Genomic DNA, 20,540 nt, shown 5'->3' with positions numbered 1-20,540 from the left:
CTCATTTAGCCAGATGTTTCAGATATACTTCAAGACATTTAGATGGTCAGAGTTCACCCACATTTGAATGCATGTCAGTAATAAAGATCCTAATATCATGTTTGGTATCTGGGGCCATATTCTATGTGACTCACATTCCATGCAACTGCACTGACTTCAGTGTCATGGATGGGGTATAAAATCTGGGCAATTTAGTGCCTAGTGGTTCAATTTTAGATATCCAGTGATTTTAAATTAGAAGAAACTTTCTCTGCATCAAAAAATCTGATTGTTCCAAATTTGCTAATGTGACTACATTTCTCAAAATAAATGAGGCTCCTGGACAGTCACGAGGACCATGTTATTTTTAAGCGTGAAAGATGCTGAAATATTTCTTTAAAACATTAATTCTGACTCCTATAAAAGAGTAAATACTATTTATATTTTGCATTTCCCTGGTCTCTGGCAGATAAGCACAAATTAAATTCATGTTAGCCTGCTTGAGGCCACAAGCACCCCATTAAGTGTAGGTGAATAGATATAATTTCTGTTATAAAATATTTGTGCTAACTGCATAATACTGGAATGTAGCAAAAATACATTATTGCAGTATTAACCCATTTTACAGTATGACAGATCTGCATGAAATGGCCCTTGACATGGAAATACCTTAAGCACTGCTTTTGCTAGCCAGCCAGTAAAAATTCCCAGTGTGTCATGTATAGTCCAGGATATGCACCACCATAACATCCAAGTGGAATAATGACTTTGGGGGCAGCTCTCATTAAACTCCATGCATTTTCCCATTTCTAGAAACTGCTCTGCTGATTGACTTTCTTCTGAGTCATTGTGAGAAGCATTCTGTAGCCCTAAGCCACTGTCTTGCTAACTGTTTTAGGCATGAATACAGTCTAGTGGTTCTTAACCTATTTACCATTGTGGGCCACATATGCAGCTCTCCACACACTATATATACTACTTGTATGGCCCTGAGGTTGCTTTGGCTCTGGGTTGAGAACCATTGGTCTGGAATTTACAGTTTTTACACTGATTGGGCTGCAGTATTGTGTGTAAGGAACTGGTTCAAAGTCTCCAAGGGCCAGATCCAATTCATGGAAAGATTCCCATTGACTAGAATAGTATTAGAGCAGGAACCCATGTGTCTTTTAAAAAAATTACCTGCAAAGTACATTTTTTGTTCCAGACTTATTAATCAATGTTTATTTGCTTCTTCACTCACGTTGCTGTTGCTAAAACAAAAACTTGTGGCAGATGCCATCTGAAGACCTCACATGACCATTTGAAAGCTAGCTCTGAGCCTAGCAACCACCCATACTGCAATTCACAGGTGTTCCCCACCTGCGCCAATGGTAATGGCTTGGGAGAGCTGTGGTAATGGCATTGTACCCATAGCATAGATTGCCTTAGGTATGCCTGTGCACCTGTTATATTTGCACATATCTCTAGAGAGCAGAGTTGTTAATGGTTTACGTAAAAGGTGCACATAGAAATTTTATTTCTGATAAGCAGGGAAAGATTCCACCATCACGGATAGGACAATATCATTTTGATATACTGCCCTGGTACTAAGGCAATTAGCTACAATTGTCAGAGATAAATAGATAAAACATGAAATAAAATAATGTAACTAATAGCCAAAAAAGCAAAACAAGGACAGTGCTATGGAACTAGGATGTTGTGAAATGTTATGTTTTAAATATGTGTGGAATTGTAGTTATATTTTATCTTTTTTAAATTACAATCTTTTTTTAAAGTGGCTATTTAATTTTCAGACAAAATCCGACCTCAGGCCACCTGAAGAGGATAACTGTGCTTGTAATAGTTCTGTGGAAAGAATGATTAATAACTGACTTTTGGGTCCATTCTTCTCATGATATAAATGGGAGATTTTCACACAGATGTTCCCACAAACATCAAAAGATGGTACTCTTTATTTCTGACAGCTGTTGGTCCTCCTTTAACTTTCTATATGGAGAATGCCAGTCATTAGGCAGTCTGGTAAGTTTTGCAGCTGGAAGAGTCCTCTGTGTAAAAATATTGATCTGTGATGAAATGTCATATGTAAACAGGAATAGTAAATGAATAGTGGGTGTAGATGTTTACAGAGTAATGTGAAGCACTCATGTTTGCTACAGCATTTGTTGTGGCAAATAAAAGTTCACATAGAATACATAAAAAGAAAAGGAGTACTTGTGGCACCTTAGAGACTAACAAATTTATTTGAGCATAAGCTTTCGTGAGCTACAGCTCACTTCATCGGATGCATTCAGTGGAAAATACAGTGGGGAGATTTATATACAAAGAGAACGTGAAATAATGGGTGTTACCATACACAACTGTAACCAGAGTGATCACTTAAGGTGAGCTGTTACCAGCAGGAGAGCTGGAGAGGGAGGAGGGAGACGGGACCTTTTTTAGTGATAATCAAGTTGGGCCATTTCCAGCAGTTGACAAGAATGTCTGAGGAATGGGGGGGGAGGGGGAATAAACATGGGGAAGTAGTTTTACTTTGTGTAATGACCGATTCACTCCCAGTCTCTATTCAAGCCTAAGTTAATTGTATCCAGTTTGCAAATTAATTCCAATTCAGCAGTCTCTCCTTGGAGTCTGTTTTTGAAGTTTTTTTTGTTGAAGTATTGCCACTTTTAGGTCTGTAATCGAGTGACCAAAGAGATGTGCAGGTGAACGAGCCTCTGATAGTGTGGCTGATGTGATTAGGCCCTATGATGGTGTCCGCTGAATAGATATGTGGACACAGTTGGCAACGGGCTTTGTTGCAAGGATAGGTTCCTGGGTTAGTGGTTCTGTTGTGTGGTTGCTGGTGAGTATTTGCTTCAGGTTGGGGGCTGTCTGTAAGCAAGGACTGGCCTATCTCCCAAGATCTGTGAGAGTGATGGGTCGTCCTTCAGGATAGGTTGTAGATCCTTGATGATGCGTTGGAGAGGTTTTAGTTGGGGCTGAAGGTGATGGCTAGTGGCGTTCTGTTATTTTCTTTGTTGGGCCTGTCCTGTACAAAGTAAAACTATTTCCCATTCCCCCCTCCCCGCTCTCCTGCTGGCAATAGCTCACCTTAAGTGATCACTCTGGTTACAGTGTGTATGGTAACACCCATTGTTTCATGTTCTCTATGTATATAAATCTCCCCACTGTATTTTCCACTGAACACATCCGATGAAGTGAGCTGTAGCTCACGAAAGCTTATGCTCAAATAAATTGGTTAGTCTCTAAGGTGCCACAAGTCCTCCTTTTCTTTTTGCGGATACAGACTAACCCGGCTGCTACTCTGAAACCTGTCATTATAGAATACATACTCTCACAAACATTCTATATATAATGTTGCCACCACAGAATTCCCCCCAGGCATGAAGTCCTCCAATGCCCATTTCTTCTGGGTTTATAGCTGCTTCTGGCTGTTTATAGCTGCTGTCTTCCATCAGGCTTTGCGCCCCTGGTTACACCCAAAAGCAGTCACAGTGGTGCCAGCTGTATGCAAACCCCTCTCTACTGGGATGGCTTGTAACCAGCACAACCTGGTACTGTACTGTGGGATACAGACCTGGTGTACACCAGGCCTGTATCCCACACCTCTCCACCTATAACTGGAATAGGCCTTATGCAGTCAGACATGTAGTGGGAAGGTCTTCCTTCTCCATGCAAACACCCAGGACAAAGGCACAGTCTTTCCCTCAATGGGAGCTAAGAAAATATGAAACTATACACTTTTAAAATGTTTTACTTTTATTTCAAGAGCAGAGCCTGTAAAGGAGTCATATAATTTTTATATAGTGAGGACAATTCTTGGCAAGTTCTGTTCTGACAAGAATGCATGAAATTTTAAGTTTTTAAAAAGTTTTGTAAATGAAAATGAACTTAATCGCAGATCTCACTGAATGATTCACCAATGCGCATTTACACATATTGATATTGGAATTTGATTTATGTGACCAATCTCTGCCAAATTACTTAAACTGCAAAATGCTGTTATGAAAGTAACACAAACCCAATCCTAGGAATTGCGTACGCTCAACACATTGTAATATCAGGCCTGTGATCAGGCATGTTTATCTGGCAAAATGTTGCAGGATTGGGATCCCAAGGACAATTAACAATAAGAAACTGGAAAACATTCAAACCCCAGAAAATCGCTGACACAAATCTAGTTAATTTCAAAGGTAATGGACAACTTAATATTACATTATTCTATTTAGTCCCTGCCGTTTGTACACAACTTCTTAGAGGGATAAGTGGTGTTCAGCCATCCGAGATTGAGCAATTATTCTACAAGGCATTTTCTTTCTAGAATAATATTTTTAGTTAAGGAAGACAGCATGTATAATAACGTCATTCTGGTTTGAAGTCATAACTGAGTACCAGTCTAAAAATATTACTAAAAACATAAACTTAAATAAGTTTACCTCATTTAGCCCTGGAAAACATTGCCCTCTGTTATCATAAACTGATTGCTTGAAAAGAGATAGGAGGTCATGATGTCTAATGTCAAAATTCTGTGCTCACTTGAAAGTTAAGGACTAAGATTAAAAAGGATTTGTTGCATGAATGCACCACCCTCATCTCTGAGGAATTAGGTTCAAGTCCATTATAATTCACACGTGTATTATTTTGGTGGTTTCATCTTAGTCAAAAGTGGATGTGTGCTCTGAGGGAAAAAACACCATACAGTATGTCAAGAGTGTGAGTTTCCTATTGCAAGAGGCCCATGAGTGAACTGGCTAGGGTTATTATAGATATGGTGCGTTTTCAGAGCTTGGAACAGCTACTTGAATGGCAATGTTGGTTCCCAACATTTGTAATGACTAAAATTCCCATTGGTATACTAGTCAGGAGAGGAACTGAATGATCATTCCTTAGACACTGAGACATATTAAGAGATCACTGGTAGCAGAGCAGAGCAATTTCTTTCTCTCTTCCTGTATTTGTTGTGTTAAGTGCTCTGTCATAGTGAAAAGATCTTTCAGAAACTTGCAACCTGCTTTTGTTTCTGTGGGCAGCTTATTTCCTCCTTTGGCTTGACCTTGATTAGTGGTTGCTATGTAAAACTATTGCAAGGCAGTGTATATTATACCTATTTGAATATTATGTGCACACAGTCATTCTGAAACTACTTTTATTATTTTCCATAGTGCGGAAGCTGCATATGGTGCTGTACGCTAGGTAAGATGTGTTGAACAGATAACAGAGTCCCTGGCCTGAAGAGCTCACAGTCAAAAGGGACAAGTGGATAAAATAGATTGTGTTTTGTAGTGACATCATGCTTAGGGGGATGGAGGCATGAACAGTGAAGGTGGGCCTTACATGAGCTGCCTAGTCCTCTTACATCACTATACTTTCCTCTCTCTCAGCAAAGCTCCCATTGACATCAGTAATGTAGAATTGGGTCTTTACTATGTTGTTAACCACTCTAAATGGCAGTGTAAGAGAAAGCAGCCTGATGTCACCAATGCATTTTATACCTGTATAATATGTTTTACTTTGGAGCACCAAGGCCTAGATTTTCAAAAGTCACTAGTCATTTTGCATACCTAACTTTTTGGGTGATCAACCTGAGATACCTTGACAAGGCCTAATTTTCAAATGAGAAGTGTACTCTCTGTTCAGAGTGCTACCTATATGCTATCTGAAATGTTAGTGTGTCAGGAGAAGGAAGGTGATGGATAAAGTGACCAAATTAGGAATATTTATCAAACTGTTTGTAAATTAGCTAATATTAGCGGCATCATCCAAAATCCAGTGAAGTCAGTGGAAAGACTCCCATTGATTTCCCTGAGCTTTGGATCAAGCCCATATTCATTACCGGAAACCAGTTTCCTCCTGAGATTTGAAGACTCTTTTTGAGCATCTCAATAGTAAATAAATACCAAACGGAAGTGAAGTGAGATCTTAATGTACTATCTAATCTGTGCTTTTATAGTGTGACATTACACTCCATATTCTTTATGGAGATATGCTTACGATATGGATATGACATAACTGTGAGATACTTTATGAAAGATGGCTCATGTAAAATACCATTGGAAAAGTTATGATTTACTTAATGTGATTATCCAATTTTTATGTATGTATCATTTCTGTATCTAAAGTTAGGAATATGGACTATGTAACAATTACAACTGGGTGTGTATTGGGAAGACAATTACATGTAACAATTACAACTGGGTGTGTATTGGGGTATGGGGGGGAGGGATAGCTCAGTGGTTTGAGCATTGGCCTGCTAAACCCAGGGTTGTGAGTTCAATCCTTGAGGGGGCCATTTAGGGATCTGGGACAACTATGGGGGATTGGTCCTGCTTTGAGCAGGGGGTTGGACTAGATGACCTCCTGAGGTCCCTTCCAACCCTGATATTCTATGATTCTAAGACACCCACCATCTGACAGGCCATCAGATTTGATGAGCCATCAGAAGGAAACAACAAGATTGTGAAGATACTAATCTCTCCCCCTTCTGGGAGGCATCCTGGGATGTAACTGTGTCGCTGCTAGGTCAGGTGGTCTTGTCACCTGATACTAAACATTATCTTGGACTTCTTGTAACTTTCCACTAAAAGGGGAGGAGGGTCAAGTTTGGGAAACAAAGGATTCCCGCCTTATGTAAACGTTATTTAAGGATGGGGAGGCAGGCAAACAGGACTCCTCCTCTCCATGGCTGGTCTGCCCAGGAAGAAAGACTGCTAAAGACACTTGAAGGGAAGGCAAGTGGGGAGTCCAGACTGAGATGGGGGTCCAGTCTGAAAAGAAATATAACTGGAACTCTAAGCTACAGAAACGTTGCAACCTGCCTAAAATAACATTTAGGGTAAGAGATTACAATTTGTAACCTGTTTCTTGAGTATATTGAGCTTAGCTTGCATATTTCGTTTGATTTGCTCAGTAATCAGCTTTGTTCTGTCTGTTATCTCTTATATTCACTTAAAATTCACCTTTTGTAGTTAATAAACTTATTTCTTGTTTATAATGTAACCCAGTTTGTGCAATTCATAATTGGGAGGAGAGGGGGCAAGAGGCTGTGTATACCTTCCTCCACATTGAGGAAGGAGGCGGATTTCTTAATATACCTTTGGGTCTACACTCCAAGGGAGGTGGACACCTGAGTGCTGGGGCAAGTCCCTTAAAGCTGAGTCTTCCCAGAGCTGATCTCAGTGTCTGTCTTTCCGTAGTTGGGTGTGGCCCTGCCTGTATGTGTGCTAGAGGAGGCTTAAAAGCCTGGCTCAGCAAGACAGGTAAAAAGGGTGCCCAGGCGGGCTCAGTGATATCTCAGCACATCAGGTGGCATCTTGAAGGAGGGCAACCTGTCACATATAGCTCTTAAACAAATATAACGAGATTGTGCAGGCTAACTTCCAAGAGTTCTGGTTTTAATGTTGGCTAAAGAAATTTTGATGGAATTTTCAAAGGTGTCTAAGAGAAGAAGAAGCACAAGTCCCATTGACTTTCAATGGAATTTATGTTCCTGTTTTTCTTAAGTGCTTTTGAAAATCTCATCCTTCGTCCTTTTCAAACTAATATGTGGAATTAAAAAAAAAATCACATTAACATTCCTGGTCTATTTAAGCAAATAGTTCAGAAAAATATAGTACTGGTGATTTTAGTTCTCATTAACGTGTCAATAGTATGAGAATTCATAACACAGAATTCTGATATTGTTTTGTATAGAAAATACCAGTGTTCATTCTCCCCTGGAAACGACAAGAGAGTAGCCATCTGAATTTCATGTCAAGAAAGGACCCTGTCCTACAGCCCCTTACTCACATGAGTTGTTCTGCCTGGTGATTTCACAGCAACTACTCTCTTGAATATTAAGACCCCAAAAGTCTTTTTTGTAGAATCATAGAAATGTTGGGCTGTAAGGAACCTTGAGAGGTCAAGTCCAGCTCCCTGCGTTGAGGCAGGACCAAGTGCATCTAGACCATCCCTTGCAGGTGTTTATCCAATGTGTACTTAAAAACATCCAATGATAGAGATTTCACCACCTTCCTCAGAAGCTTATTGCAGAATTTAACCTTATAATTAGAAAGTTTTTCCCAATATTTAACCTAAATCTCCCTTGTTGCAGATGAAGCCCTTTTTCTTCTTGTCCTATCTTCGGTGGCCATGGAGAACAATTGATCACCATCCTCTTTATAACAGCCTTTAAGATATTTGAAGGCTGTTGTCAGGTCCCCCATCAGTCTTTTTTTCTTATACCTAAACATGACCAGTTTTTAACCTTTCCTCATAAATCAGATTTTCTAAAACTTTTATCATTTTTGTTGCTCTCCTTTGGACTCCCTCTAATTTATCCACCTTTCCTAAAATGTGGTACCCAGAATTGGACACACTACTCCAGCTGAGGCCTCACCAGTGGGGAGGAGAATGAAAGGTTGTCGCAAAAGAACAATAGCTAATGTAAGAAAATACTGGTGGATTAACAGTTTTTATCAGAACTTCAAGAGCTTGTGTGGATTTGAAGGTACTCAGATACCAAAAGTGATAAGTGCAGCATAGAACATAGAATCACAGAGTCACAGTAGTGTTTTGTACTGTGCCAAAACTAGGCAAATGTAATTCGTTAGTTGATGAAGAGTTGAGTTTCCTGGAACTAAGCCTTTTGGTGTGATATCAAAGAACTGTCAGTACTTCAGTGTGGTTTATTTCATTTCCTGATTCATACAGCTGTTCTGTTTCTTCGCTCAGGTATCCTCTCATGTCCTGTGTGCAAACAGACGTGCTTCGCAGGCGATGTAGTTGAAAATTTCTTTCTCAAGGACTTTCCCACAGCAAATCCAGCTATGGCAAGGGTAAGTGGAGGCTGCTAAATAGGTTGCAGCATGAGTCTTTTGAAAACCGATAACCAGACTCAAAATTTGTTGTTTGAGTAGCTTTATATAGCATTGTAATTTCACTGCAGCTCTTCAGTCATCCCCAGGGACTGAACATACTGCCTCTAAAGCACTTTTCTCACCCTGTGTGAAGAGCAAGGCATTACAGTCAGTGGGAGCTTTGACAATGACTTCAGTGGTGCAGGACTGGGCTTTTGGCATGAGTATGTGGCAATACAAATCCCTGCTGCTAAGCCCCTAGGTTGGCCCTTGGAGGGAACTATTTCCCTTAACAGTTGTATTGCACGAAAACACTTTGTCAGTCACCACAGCACTAGCCACAGTGGAGCACAGACAATTTTGACTTGTTGCAACATCAAACTGAGTAGCACAGAACACAAGTTTCTAGTGGGTAGAATTGTCTTTCAAATAAACCCAACTTACCACCAAAGTTAGGTTTCTCAGTGACGAGCTAGGATTTCACTCTTGAATTATGTTTCATTCATTATAAAAGTGATGTACAGGTAATAAATGCATCTGATGCATCCAGCAAGATGCTGGATAGCCCTTTCACTCTGTGTTTCTCAGTATCCTCTGTTCCTTTGTTAGGGCCAGGTAAGCAGTGACAAAGGCTACTGGTTGTATGGTTGTCTCAAATTGATTGCTTCTGTTAAATGATAGAGATGTCAGTCTAATAATAATAACAACAACAAATAAAGTTCTTCCTCAATCCTGAGGGAAGTCTCCCAGAACTTTTGTCTTTCATCAGGATAGAATGGATGTAACTGAGAAGTTGGAGACATTTTGTCGTTTGCTGTGGCCTTATGTAAACAATATGCCTGGAGACAAATATGCTTCTCATGTGCCATTTAAAAAAGTTGATTTGCAATTTAGTGTTTTAGTTATGTATAGTCTTCTCCTATACTAGTTTAATTGTACTGTTTCCACTGTATTTAAGTGTTTGTCCAGCTCCAGGGGAATTGTTCTTGTTTATTTCTGCTCTCTCTATCTCACTATAATACCCTTCCTGAATGAGGAAGCAAGACATTGGAAAATGATTATATTGCACTGGAATGAGGAGCTAAAATAGCACTAAATGAATCAAAACTACTTTACAAACTATTGACTGATTTATTTTATCCTTTTTTCTACTGGAGTCAAAAGTGTTGCCCAATGGTTAGAGCTAGTGACTAAGAGCTAGAATTCTTGGGTTCAAATCTCTGGGCCAGATCACGGACCCATTCCATCTGTTCTGTGCCTCTCTCAGTTCCAGGGAGGTATAAAACCAGCTTAAATATCCAGTTAAAGATTCCTCTGGCATTGGAGATTCCTTTAGCAGGTTTTACCAACTTAGGGGACATATCAAGGGTACAGCCAGAGCACTGCTGCACCCCAGCACTGCCAATGGAATGGTCCTTTGTGGGTTATCAGCCAGAACAACTTACAGAAGTCTTGAGGTTGCTCTAAGTTGTTCTGGAGACTGGCCCCAGGATCCAGTGGGAGAAAAGCATAAGGTCAAACACCATCTTTGTCTTCTGTGTTTTAGCTCTGTTCAGCCTTCTGTTGATTACCAATGCCCCTGAATTGCTCTGAGTCACTTAACTTTCCCATTCCTCATTTTCCCCATCTCTAGAAATACATACCTAACTCCTAGAGGGTACTGTGTGAATTCAATGAATAATGTTTGTAAAGTGCCCTGAGATCTTCAGATGAAAGGTGCTATTTATATGCAATGTATCATTATGTGAACCAGGAAGGATCACTTCACACATACTCTTCAAAGATAAGTTTCAGAGTAGCAGCTGTGTTAGTCTGTATTCGCAAAAAGAAAAGGAGTACTTGTGGCTGTAGCTCACAAAAGCTTATGCTCAAATAAATTTGTTAGTCTCTAAGGTGCCACAAGTACTCCTTTTCTTTCTTCAAAGATAGTAAGAGCAAAATTTACACAATGCTGCTGCAGTGATAAAAGTTCTTATTACATTGAGTTTTCTTAATTATCGTAACTCAATTCATCTACTTTCTAGAGAGAGCCAGTGTATGAAGGAAATCAAATGAATAAATCTTTTAGCCTCTTCAAAGGCATTGGGATATTTCTCAGATCTCCAGTAAGAAGATTTTCTTTTCTTCAGTCCCTTAGGACTCCGAAGAGCAATTCAAAAAGAAAACAATTCCCACAGGAGTACAGGAATCCTACAGGGGAATGAAGAATGTTCCTTTTTTTATAAATAGTCTCATAACAGTGAAGCCTTTATAAAAGGAAAAATAGGAGAAAACCAGGGCCCGATCCTGCTGTCACTGAAGTCAGTGGGAGTTTAGCCAGTGACATCAGCGGGAGCAGCATAAGGCCCTCAAATTATGAGGCTGCTAGAAAGACATGAAGGCCAGTATTTTCAGACTTTGGTGTCTAAAGTTGACATCTAGTTCCATAAAAATGGCCTAACTGGGAGCTCTGAAATTCAGTCCCCATAATTAGGTGCCTACATATGGATTTAGGTTCCTAACTTTAGGCAGCTAAATCTGAAAATTATGCGCAAATCTGTTAGCTGGCTTGATCAAATTGGACTTGGCAATGTTGCTAAAGGGAATGAGAATTTGGGGTGCAAAAGAAATGTAGGATCAAGTCCTACATCTTGCCATTCTGACTTTGGTAGAGGTTTATCGTTGCACTCAGGTGGTAGCCAACATGAATGTCACATTTTAGGGGAGCAATTAATGGTATAAAGATAACCAAAGTGATACTCCAAGATCTTGACCATATCTTGGACACTGTAGTGATGGATTCATTATAAATGGGATAGACAGATAACCTCTATTGTAAAGTTATCTTCCTGGGTAAGCTTGGGGAAGACACTTACTCTTTCTCTGTACCCCAACTATAAAATGGATGTAGTGATCCTTCCTGTCTCCTACCCTTTGTCTGTCTAGATTGTAAGTTCTTTGGGGCAGGGTCTGTCTTTTACTGTGTGTGTGTGTACACTCTGGGGCCCTGTTGTCAACTGGGGCCTCTAGGTGCTACTGCAATAAAAATAAATGATGATAATTGTGGAAGGACTTAAGTGTACAAGTGTATACTAGTTGATAAACCACACCGTGCTGAGCTACCCTGATTGGTGAGTTGAAATTCCAGCCTCACTTTTTTCAGTTGGCCTTTTGGCAACTTATCAGGGTAATTGCTTTGCAATGTATGTATTGTGTGCTTGAGTTGCTCAGTTGTTTTTGCTTCTGAGCTCCTTGGGTGAATGGTCTTGAAATCCGCACTTAAAAGAGAGGTGTAGTCTGAATACCTGAGCAGGAGCCAGGAACTCCTGAGTTAATCCTGGCTCTCTAAGCCTAACTTCCTGTGTGGCCTTGGGCAAGTCACCCTCTCTGCTTCAGCCTTTTTCTTTACATGTATGGTAAAAGAGGAAGCACATACTGCCCATCTTGTGAAATGGAGGTAAGTAAATATTATCATCTCTGAGAGGTATTGTGAGAATTAATTAATGTGTGTAAAAGTGCTCTGAAGATAAAAAAAAAAAAAAAACAACTATGCATGGTCTATGTAAATATCAAAGGACTGGAGATGTGTGAGGTAGGGGATAAGTGTTGGCTACTGGAGGAGTCAGGGCTCTTGCCCAGAGTCTGACTAAGGTGGTCAGACAGAGAGCTTGAATGGGGTTTAGTACAGCTTGACTAGGCCTGGGCTAACCAGAACAGACCATTCTTTAACTTTCAGTTCTCTGTGCTAACCTAATGATTTCCTATGCTATGTTTCTGTCGACTAATTAATAAACCCTACTGTTTTGACAACGCTGTGTGAGTATTGCTGCAAAGGCTGGGTGAGGTATATTAGTCTCTGAAGAGCGTACAGTTCTCCATCAGGAATCTGTCTCAGTTGAACTCACCGTGTGAAGCAAGAGTGCTGAAGGCCCAGAGGTCCAGCCTAAGGAAGCGGTGAAGCCATCCTGTCTTATCCTGGAGGAAGAGTGAGAACCTTAAGGGGTCTGGAACACTGAAGGGGTACCCCCACGAGACTGTTCCAAAGCGGGGGGCTGTAGTACCAATCCCTTGGATCTGTGATGCTTGGTTAGATTTGGTTAAACTTTTCTTCACAGACTGGACAATATTCTATCATGTTCATGAAGGGACTTACAATTCCTGTGCACTGATTTGTTTTCTTGTGTTTGTACATCATTATCTGTTATGGTACTAATATTAAGGGTATACAAATGACCTCTTATCCTCTGCAAGTTCCATTTTTTTGAGAAGCAACTATCCCCACTCATTCCGTGCACTGAAATCAGACCATTCTTAGTTTATCAATTAATAGATTTTTAGGAACAGAAGGCCAGAGCTATTATGATCATGTAGTCTGACTTCCGGCATTGCACAGGCCATAGAACCTTGCCCAGTAATTCTGGTATCAAACCTGTAACTATTTCTTCAACAAGAGAATATTAGAAAGACATCCAGCTTTGATTTAAACATATCCATTGATGATCTTGTTCTCCTCTCTCTTGCACCAGTGTAAACCAGGAGTAATTCCATTGATGTCAATTGAATGACACTGGTGTAAGAGAGAAAAGAATCAGGGCCAGTGCTCACAGTTATTGGCGTAACCAAACCGCCAAGGTTTTGAATCAGTGTCTTAAATGAAGTAGTTTCTACAAGCTCATTGGAGGAGTTCTGCATTTAATTATACTTGCATGGAATTGCACCTTTTCTTTTTTCTTTTTTTTTTCAGAGCTGTTCCACGTGTAATGAGAAGAGACCTGCTCACAGTCTGTGTACTAACTGCAATAAGTGGCTGTGCAGCTCATGTACAGAGGAACACAGACATGGCAAAGAAACTGGAGACCATTTCCTGTCTGTCCCCCTGAAGGGCTCTTCAGGTAGAACCATAAACTTTGAAGCTTTGTTCTTTTTGTGGGGGTAATTCAGCTGGACCGCCACAGAGTCTGCACTTTGCAATGATTGTGAATAAATATTATGCATACAATAAGTGGGGTTTTGATAGACAACATTCTACAGCTCCGAAGAGCTGACCTTGCACCAACAAAGTCAATGCTACCCCACCCCATGGGGAGGATTGGCGCTTGTGTTTAAGGGAGGCACAATCCCTCCAAAAAGCCCTACCAGTGCGCAGCAATTTTTCAGGCTGTACAGTCCTTCAGGATCTTGCAGCCTGATCCCAGTGTGCCTGTGTGGACATGGCTCCTCCCTGTTCCCTGTGGGATATCTGCCTCCAGGGACACACCAAAGAAGCAATTGAAGCCAATTGCCCCCTTGCAACACACTGGTGGTTTGGTCTGCGTAACGTGAGGGAGGAAGGGGAAGGCTCTTTCCATCCCCCTGCACACCCGTGCAAGGGCTAGGCATAAACTGATCCTGGCCTATTATTCCAGTGTCAGGGGATGTCCAACCACGTACCTGAGCTGAGGCCTAGGCTCCAATCCGAGCCAAGGATAAGAGGCTTATCACCCAAGCTGGAAACTGTCCTTTTTGCTCTATCCTGAGATAAAATGTGAATGTTCATGGAGTCAAACAGATACCATGTTGGGATGTATGTTGGGCTGTGGAAGCAAGCGTGCCCTCATCTCAGAGCGTTTGTATCAGAGGAGGTGAACTTTGCTTGGTGGTTCTTCTAATAGATAACTCTCTCATAACCAAACATGTGCCCCTGTGCTATGCTTTCACTGGGAAAAGAAAGCAGTTCCACTGGAAATGGAACACTTTGGAACTCTTTAACACTTCCAGGTTACAAATGCAAATTCTTCCGTTCATGTCCCACAGTCACAGCCACCCAGGAGCACCTCTGTGATTTGGAGCAGGGATTTCCTTTGAAAAATATCTGTTTGCATATGTTCAGTAGAGATTTCTTAACGTGTAGCAGCTACGATTGCTGAAGAGTCTGTGCTCAACAAGCATACTCATCTCCTCACAGCTCTTACATTTGACTGAGCAATGCTTTTTTTATCCTCACAGAGCAACTGAGTGTTCTCTGGCCCAGGGCTATTGGGTCAAGGTCAGACTTCCCCTGTAATGGTAGGTCCAGGCAAGTTAGGGAGCTTGGCTCTCCTGTGCTTTCTGTGACATTGCTGCTGGTGCCCAGGCAGCATGAAGGAGGAAGCTGCCTGACAAGAATGCAGAGGGGACAAGAACTGGACCAAAGGGGAGGGAAAGGAATAGATTGGGGCAAGGAGCCAGGTGAGACAAGTATTGAAGATAGGGTAGGGGAAGAGAGAAACTGGAGGAGAGGAGGAGATTGGGACATGATGGACAAGGAGACTGAGAACCAGTTGAGGGAAGACGGAAGGCAGATCTGATGAGAAGTTGGTGTATGGGAGAAGAAGTGGGACTGGCTGGGCAAAGAGATTGAGACTGGAATGAGAAGACTAAGGCATGGAGATTGGGACTGAGTATGCAAATAGACTGGGACTGATTTGAGGATTCAGGGATGAGGAAGAAACGACAGGGACAGAGTCAGTTTAGCGGGAATGGCACAGAAAGGGTCAAGCTTGGGGGTAGTAGACAGAAGAGGCTGTGATCACTGTAGCATGCTTCTCTCTAGCCTGGAATGAAACCCAAGATTCCAGAGTCTCATCATTCCTCTGCTTTCAGCAAATATCTGAAAATCACTGGCAGAGTCTGTCTCGTCCCCCTGTAATGGTCGTCCACATGGAGGATGATCTACTATGGCTATCAGTTACTCCATTATCTCAAGTGGTAGAAGTCTTGCAGTGATCTGAAGGTTCCAACTGTGCTGATGAACCATCTGGGTGTCAATTTGAATTTCTGTTTTTTTCAGTTTGCTTTTTTTTTTTTTTTAAAGACTTAGGAAATTGCACACAAGCTATGTTAAAAGAACATTAAAGTTGCAAAGGCAAGTTATCAAAGGTTAGGAAGTTGTATTTCACTAAGAAGCTGTTATCTGTGTCTGTTATCATTTGTTGCAGAAATTGGAAGGTGTGTAGTGAATGAGGCAGGGGATGGCAGGAAGAGAAAAGATGGTCTCATGGTTTAGGCAGTTGAATGCCACCCTGGAGAAGTGGATTCTATACCTGCTTCTGCCACAAAGTTCCTGTGTGATGCTAGTCAAGTCTCTTACATCAGACTTCTCACAAGTGGTCATTAGTTGTGTGTTCATCATTTTCTGGGTGCATGATTTGAGACGTTGGGGTCTGATTTGTGGAAGTGCTGCTTGCTCACAGTTGCAACTGAAATCAGTGGGAGCTGTGCTTTGAATATATAAAGTCCTTAAAAAAAGCTAAGTACTCTGAAAAATCAGGTCCTAGGCAGCTCAACTTGACACCCAAAATTAGCAGACCCTTTGGACCTTAATTTTTCTGTGCCTCATTTCCCCCTGTGTAAAGCAGAGATAATACCTCCTCATCTCACCAGAGTGTTGTGAAGATAAATGAATTAATATTTGTGAAGTTCTCCAATACTATAGTAATGAGCACCATAGAAATGGCCATGAGGAAATAAATAATTCTGTCTTCAGAGAAGGGTTTGAATAGTGTGCAGTAAATAAGGCCTGGGGCCACACGTTGAACAATGAGGATAAACAAAATGTAGAAAAGGTGCTCATTAAGTGAGCACTCTCCCTTCTGTGCAATGAAGGAAGTAGTGGTCCTGTGGAAAAACTAGTAAGTGATCATATAATTAAAGCCTGTATCAATGCATACATACAAGGGGGCCTAAGTAAGGTTGCATATCAATGTTAATTATGGCATTTTCTAACTTTTGAATTTTTGACTTTGCAGCTTAATATTTTTAATGCAGTTTTATGTGTGAAATATCTATGTAGCTTAAGTTGATTAGGAACAAATTAAGCTAAACTGAAATAAGCTATTCATAAACTGTAAAGTATTTTGCAGTAGGATTTTACACCAGTTTAACTAAACTGATTTAAGGCTACACCGATGCAGCTGTGCCGCTGTAAGATCTCCTGTGTAGCCACTCTGTGCCGACAGAGAGAGCTCTCTCACTCCCAACAAGTGGCAGTAGCTATGTCGGTGGAAGAGCATCTCCTGCCAACATAGCATTGTCCATGCTCGCACTTCTGTCCGTGTAACTTATGTCGGTCAGGGGTATGGTTTTTTTGTTTTTTTTTCTACACCCCTGAGCGACAGAAGTTTTACCAACTAAAGTGCTAGGGTATGTATGGCCTAAGTTCACACCTTAATTTAACCCAATGCATCTTTCTCGTGTATGGTTTTGTGGATGTCAGAGAGACTGAGCAGAAGATGGGTGAAAGGCAGAAAGTAGAACATAAAGGAGTCCCAAAAGAGCACATCTAAGTGCATTTTAGAGAATGCTGCACAATCACTTTAGCTATAGGAGAGAGAAAGGACAGACACAAGGAAGAAGCATAGATGAAGACTATTCTTTGAAATGTTTTTTTTTTCTTGCAGGTGTTATATAGAACCCAGTCCTTTACTCCTTGTACAGGCAAAGCTCACCTAAAAGTCAATGGGCGTTTCTCTGTGTAAGATGTACAGGTTAGGGTACTTAATATTAGAGCTATTGATCAGTTACCAGATGGTAGAGGGAAGGAAAGGAAACTTTATAAGAACAGGTCAAAAATAAAACAGCACATAAAATGTAGCTTTTAGAATTATATTTGACCCCAAGCAAGGAAATGTAGGCTCTTTTCTCAGCATAAAGCAAAGATAAAACAGCCTGTTGTAAGAACATAAGAATGGCCATACTGGGTCAGATCAGTAGCCCAGTATCCTGTCTTCTATCAGTGGCCAATGCCGGATGCTTAAGGGGGAATGAACAGAACAGGGCACTTTCATCCCCTGATTCATCCCATATCATCCAGTCCAATGTTCTGGCAGTCAGAGGTTTAGGGACACCAGAGCATGGGATTGAATCCATGACCATTTTATCTAATAGCCACTGATGGACCTATGCTCCATGAATTTATCTAAATTTTTTTTTAAACCCATTTATATTTTTGGTCTTCACAACAACCCCTGGCAATGAGTTCCACAGGTTGACTGTGCGTTGTGTGAAAAAATACTTCCTTTTATTTGTTTTAAACCTGCTGCCTAATAATTTTGTTGGGTGACCCTTGGTGCTTGTGTTATGTGAAGGGATAATTAACACTTTCTTATTCACTTTCTCCACACCATTCATGATTTTATAGACATCCCTTTAGCTCTAGTCCCTTGAGTCCGAGGCAGCTGGCAAGGGTCAGCTGCAGGTTTTTAATTGCAGTGTAAACATACCTACAGAGATCACACTGTCTTATATTTGTTTGAGATAAGGACAATTACTGTATGCAGGCCTTGGAAGAGGTGATCCAAAATGGTGAATGTGTTCATCTTTTTTTTAAAAAAAGAGAGTTAAAATGCCAATTTTAAGCTTCTGTGAATTAGATAGTTATTTTCTTAATCTGTTTCAAAACTCACATTCTGAAGGAAAGTGATGGTAGTGCCAGTACATAGGGCAAATGATTCCTTACTATTGTTGAGATGATGCTCAATAAACTGACTTGGATTATGATAGCTGTGATTCCCACATGGAGAGCATAATTCTGAACTGGGAATAAAAGTAAGTGTAGAATGCAAGCAATGTAATGAGAGTGCCAGTTGGCACCTGATATGTTTATTGAGTCCTGGGAGTTACTAGAGTGATGTGGCTTTGAATCTGTGTGATTACAGCTGACAAGGGTATTTCCCTAGTTTCCATTTGAAAAGTGGCTGTCTTTTAAATCTGACATCATACTGAAAAAACATTGATTTCTTTGGAATGATTTAAATCACCAGTAGGCTACCGATCTTTCAGAGGGAGAAAGCAAAGTGGAAGCTTTTGCTGTATGACTGTAAATCGGAGTGTTTCATGGTACTTGGACCGGTTTGACCTTAAAAAACTGTTCCTGCTATAAGCAAGAGCTATTTGCGTTGTCCTCAAAACCCAAACAGCAGGGGTAGCCTTGGTCCTGTACTTTCACAGTATAACCATCATGCCTCTCATGAGCCTGCTGGGAGATGGGACACAGAACATCTCAAGATGTTTTTCAGATTGAGACCTGAGGTACAGATTATGTTGCTGTCTGCATTTGGTACACTGCTCTGATAAGGTAGAGGAAAATCACCCTTGAACATCTAACTGCTTGATTTTTTGCAGAGATTTTTAATGCATAAGCAGGTGTTTGCACAGAAACTAGAAACCCATTGAAAACATGGGATTGTGAATTCATGAAGCATGAGTTCTTTCTTGGATACAGAGAAGGCTATTATGAGAGGGATGAATAAAATTCAGGCTCAACTTCAATTTTTTAATAATACTGTTTATTAAAATTTTACATAGTGATAATACAAAACAATGTCAAGTAATTACACATCCATGAAAAATAAAACATGACACCATGGTTACTAATGTATCAAAAAGGTAAAATATGCTATGCGGTTGCATAAAAATGTTGATCTAATACCTCGTACAAATTATCTTATTACACGTTAAATCCAGGATGGAAAGAAAGATGGTTTTGAATTTTGAGGCAGTAAATGAACTTAATCATCAATATAGAGAATAGGCTGGAAATCTAGCCAAGAACGCAATAAGATACTTGATTTTAACTGCTCAGATTCATGCTGTCCTGAGAGGCAGGGGATGGATTCCATCCATCCATACTTTTATTCTAAGCGTCAGAAACAAGAAGGGCCTCACTGTAAGCAAACCTCAGGAGTCTATTGTGCCTTTTATATCATGACTTTGAAACTAGCATTAAGTGACTGAATTAGAACAGGGACTAACGTGGTTGATGCATGTGTTTAAAAAAAATTGTCTACAAATATGTGTTAGCAATGGTCTTGAACTAAAACACACACTTCTCAATTCAGAAATAGTTTGGCTCTCTGGGCCAAACTTTTTGGCTCACCTAAGGAAGAATAGATTTGTATTATATAGTACATCAGAGAGAGACTCAGCTGTGAGCAGAGTGATATATTTTTGCATAAGTAAGCACACAATGAACTAGGGATCTGCCTGAGATGGCAAGAGTTCACTCTCTGTGACTGGTCCTTCTTTTTTCTTCACTGGCAACATCCTGTGAAACAAAGACATCATCAGCTTCAAGACAAATGTGTCTTATTAGAATACATTGGTTCAAAGCTGCTAGTCCATCTCTGGATTCTTCTTGTGATTTAACTGCATGAAGGCTTATTCACCATATTAGTCACTGGCCTATTGTACTCCATTTCTTTGTTGTCAGATTAGTGTTGTTGGTATTATTATTTGTTTATATTACAGCAGGGCCCAGATGCCCCATAATGGCCTGATTTGGGGATTGTACTGACTCACAGTAAGAAGCAGTCGCTGCCCCAGATTGCTTAGTGTCTGATAGATATACCAGGCAAAGTGTGGAAGAAAGGAAGTATTATCATCCACATTTGTATAAACAGGGAACTGAAGACTATTAATCTAGAGTTGGTAACTTCAGAGACATTTTCGAGAGATGGTGACCACACAGGACACAGTCTCCGCAAGGGTGTTCCTTTGGGATGTGATTATGTGCTCCCTCCCCCCAAAAATGCAATGCTTATAAAAGACCTAATAACATGGTCTAGAGTCAGCCATGTTATGGGCAGGGGCTGTGTGAACTCCTCGGCACAGTTCTGTGACAACACCTTAGTCCTGATCTGTTTGAGCCTTCAGCCTCTCTTCAACAAAGACTGCCTGTCATGCCAGACTCTGTGAAGTTTTGGTGATGTGCATGAAGTGGAACTAATATGG

General features: G+C 40.7%; 1 protein-coding gene across 3 annotated transcripts in view; it reads left to right on the top strand.

The window, feature by feature from the left end:
• Positions 1 to 20,540, top strand: part of TRIM66 (tripartite motif containing 66) — an 82,894-nt gene that overhangs the window by 16,396 nt on the left and 45,958 nt on the right. For all 3 annotated transcript variants that reach the window (XM_048854860.2, XM_048854859.2, XM_075129396.1), the window contains 2 exons: positions 8,689 to 8,792; positions 13,537 to 13,684. In XM_048854860.2, the coding sequence (XP_048710817.2) occupies positions 8,689 to 8,792; positions 13,537 to 13,684 (252 nt within the window). The remainder of the gene's footprint in view (positions 1 to 8,688; positions 8,793 to 13,536; positions 13,685 to 20,540) is intronic.

Source organism: Caretta caretta, chromosome 6, assembly GCF_965140235.1.
Source record: "Caretta caretta isolate rCarCar2 chromosome 6, rCarCar1.hap1, whole genome shotgun sequence".
NCBI lineage: Eukaryota > Metazoa > Chordata > Testudines > Cheloniidae > Caretta > Caretta caretta.
The sequence above is the reverse complement of the archived record's forward strand: the minus strand, read 5'-3'. Positions and strand labels throughout refer to the sequence as shown.